The 2020-nt window shown below is 39.1% G+C and overlaps 1 protein-coding gene across 1 annotated transcript; it reads left to right on the forward strand.

The window, feature by feature from the left end:
• The first annotated feature begins 213 nt into the window (after positions 1-213).
• On the forward strand, positions 214-1755 carry LOC110847690. The gene is made up of 2 exons (XM_022094676.2): positions 214-635; positions 1094-1755. Exons 1-2 carry the CDS (start codon positions 243-245, stop codon positions 1616-1618), a joined length of 918 nt encoding a protein of 305 aa, XP_021950368.1. The 5' UTR covers positions 214-242; the 3' UTR covers positions 1619-1755.
• The last annotated feature ends 265 nt before the right edge of the window (positions 1756-2020 follow it).

Below are 2020 nucleotides of genomic sequence, written 5' to 3' on the forward strand. Positions count from 1 at the left end.
GAACAATTACTATATCCACTAGCTAGCTGGAAATGTATGATGCTGAAGTTTGTCCTATTTATATAGTACCTAAATTAAATTCGTATAGAAATCGATGTAATTGATTCACATGTACGAAGAAAAAGTCATCTCAAAATATTTCCTGGAAAAGTAACAACGTCTTTTTAGCAGTACGCGTAAATATATAAATCTGCATCAACCACGATACCACTCAATCCATCTGAAGTTTTTAAACCGATAAAATGAATAACGTCGCTGTACCGATTTTCCTGTCCTTCCTCATTTTCTCTGCGCATGGCTGCTGCCACCGAAAATCGGATTGGAACGAGTACCCCCATCCCGAATTAAAATTCCCAGGAGTTGAAGACTACGCTGTGGGCCAAGGCTCATCAGCCGCATTGTCCCAGTTGGATTTAGTAATTGGAGCTACGACTGGTGTCATTCCTGGTGGTGGGCAATTCATCGGTCCTATTTTAACGGTTTGCACCTTTCTACGAGATCTCATATCGGGGGCGGAGGACGGACTATCTAAATTTATCGAGAGGCATCTTGCAGTTGCAACAATTGCAAATGTTAAATCCAAAGTGTATACTATTGAGAACAGATTGAGGGACGTGCAGAGTAATATGGAACAGGTAAATAGGTACTGGTTACGTTCATTCGTTGCCTTAATGTCTGCACAAATTTGCTTTATTTTGAAGCAGATACTCATTTTCTGCCAACAAATTATTAAAACTTGTACATATGTACATACTCTCAACAATTTTGTGCTACGATTGTTACCGGCGGAGGTACTATGCAATTTTACCGCGTGGTGACACTATATTAACAAGTTATCCTTTTGAAGGGAATAAATTACCTGTAATATTTTTATTACCAGAGCGTTGGCATTGGGGGTTAAGCAGGATTTGTATATATGTTTCCCTTACCTCCGCGGGTAACAATCACATCCCAAAATTTTTGAGGGTGTATATATACATAATTGATTACCAAGATAATAATGATCAACTAACTGAATGACTTGCTTACATTTCCACAGAATCGCCTGTTCTTGAATACTAATTACAATGAAAATTGTGTCCTTGTCCTTCAGCGTTCCAGTTACAACATTCCGCTTTCAATTGCGATGGATAAGTGTGAAGAAATTCTGGACAAATACGCAACCGAATGGGGTCCTCTATTTAAGGGTGGAAGCACCTTGGTCTCATCTCCCTCACTGATTTCCTTCGCCTCCATACACTCAGCAGTTGCAGCACTCGGATGGAACCAGTGGCCTGAAAAGAGATCACAAATATTGGGACAAATGGATCGTTTGCAATCCACGCTAGAAAAGTATCGAGATGCTGCGATTGACAAAAGGTTATCGTACGCACGGACGGGTGCACTTTTTAGGTCCACTTGTGATCAGGACTGTTATGACAGATTTTCCCAAGTTATGCCCTGTGCTTCTTGTGATCGCGTGGGGTGCGATGCAGCCACAGTTTTCAATTCTGCGTATGAGCTCTCGCTATTTGAAAGGTACAGAAGAGAGCTGGAGGACCAATACCGTGATTATTTTAACAGGCCAATTAACAAGTTGGCAGAGTTTAGATCTCGACTGCGGAATCAAATGGGATAAGAACTTTGGGAAGGGCTGATAAGTAGTCGAAGGGTAAAAATTTATCAAAGCTGATGCATGGTCATATAATTGCGTACAAAAATTAACAAATTTGTTTTATTAAATCACACATTGAATTAAATAATACTTACGTTTAATTGTGTATACACTTCAGATTTTATTATTTCTCATGATCAGAATGATGTGGTGAGGTCATCGTGCCATCATAAATATGCACATATTAATGGGCCCGACTGGCTACTAATGGTTTAAAAACTTTATCTCACACTCTACAGATATTTTGTGAATAGTGTTTTCTATCTAGTTGGATATGAAATTAATAAAACTCAGATTGAAAATTACACCCGGCCTAGATAAGTCCATATAAAGACAAAATGTAAGTATTACCTTACCAAACCTGGA

Source organism: Folsomia candida, unplaced genomic scaffold (assembly GCF_002217175.1).
Source record: "Folsomia candida strain VU population unplaced genomic scaffold, ASM221717v1 Fcan01_Sc003, whole genome shotgun sequence".
Taxonomy (NCBI): Eukaryota; Metazoa; Arthropoda; class Collembola; order Entomobryomorpha; family Isotomidae; genus Folsomia; species Folsomia candida.

Excerpts from the sequence above, each read along its gene's own strand:
- LOC110847690 (XM_022094676.2), top strand. The coding sequence starts at position 243 with ATGAATAACGTCGCTGTACCGATTTTCCTGTCCTTCCTCATTTTCTCT. Across the intron at positions 636-1,093 it reads TGCAGAGTAATATGGAACAG|CGTTCCAGTTACAACATTCC; the intron begins GTAAATAGGTAC and ends CTTGTCCTTCAG.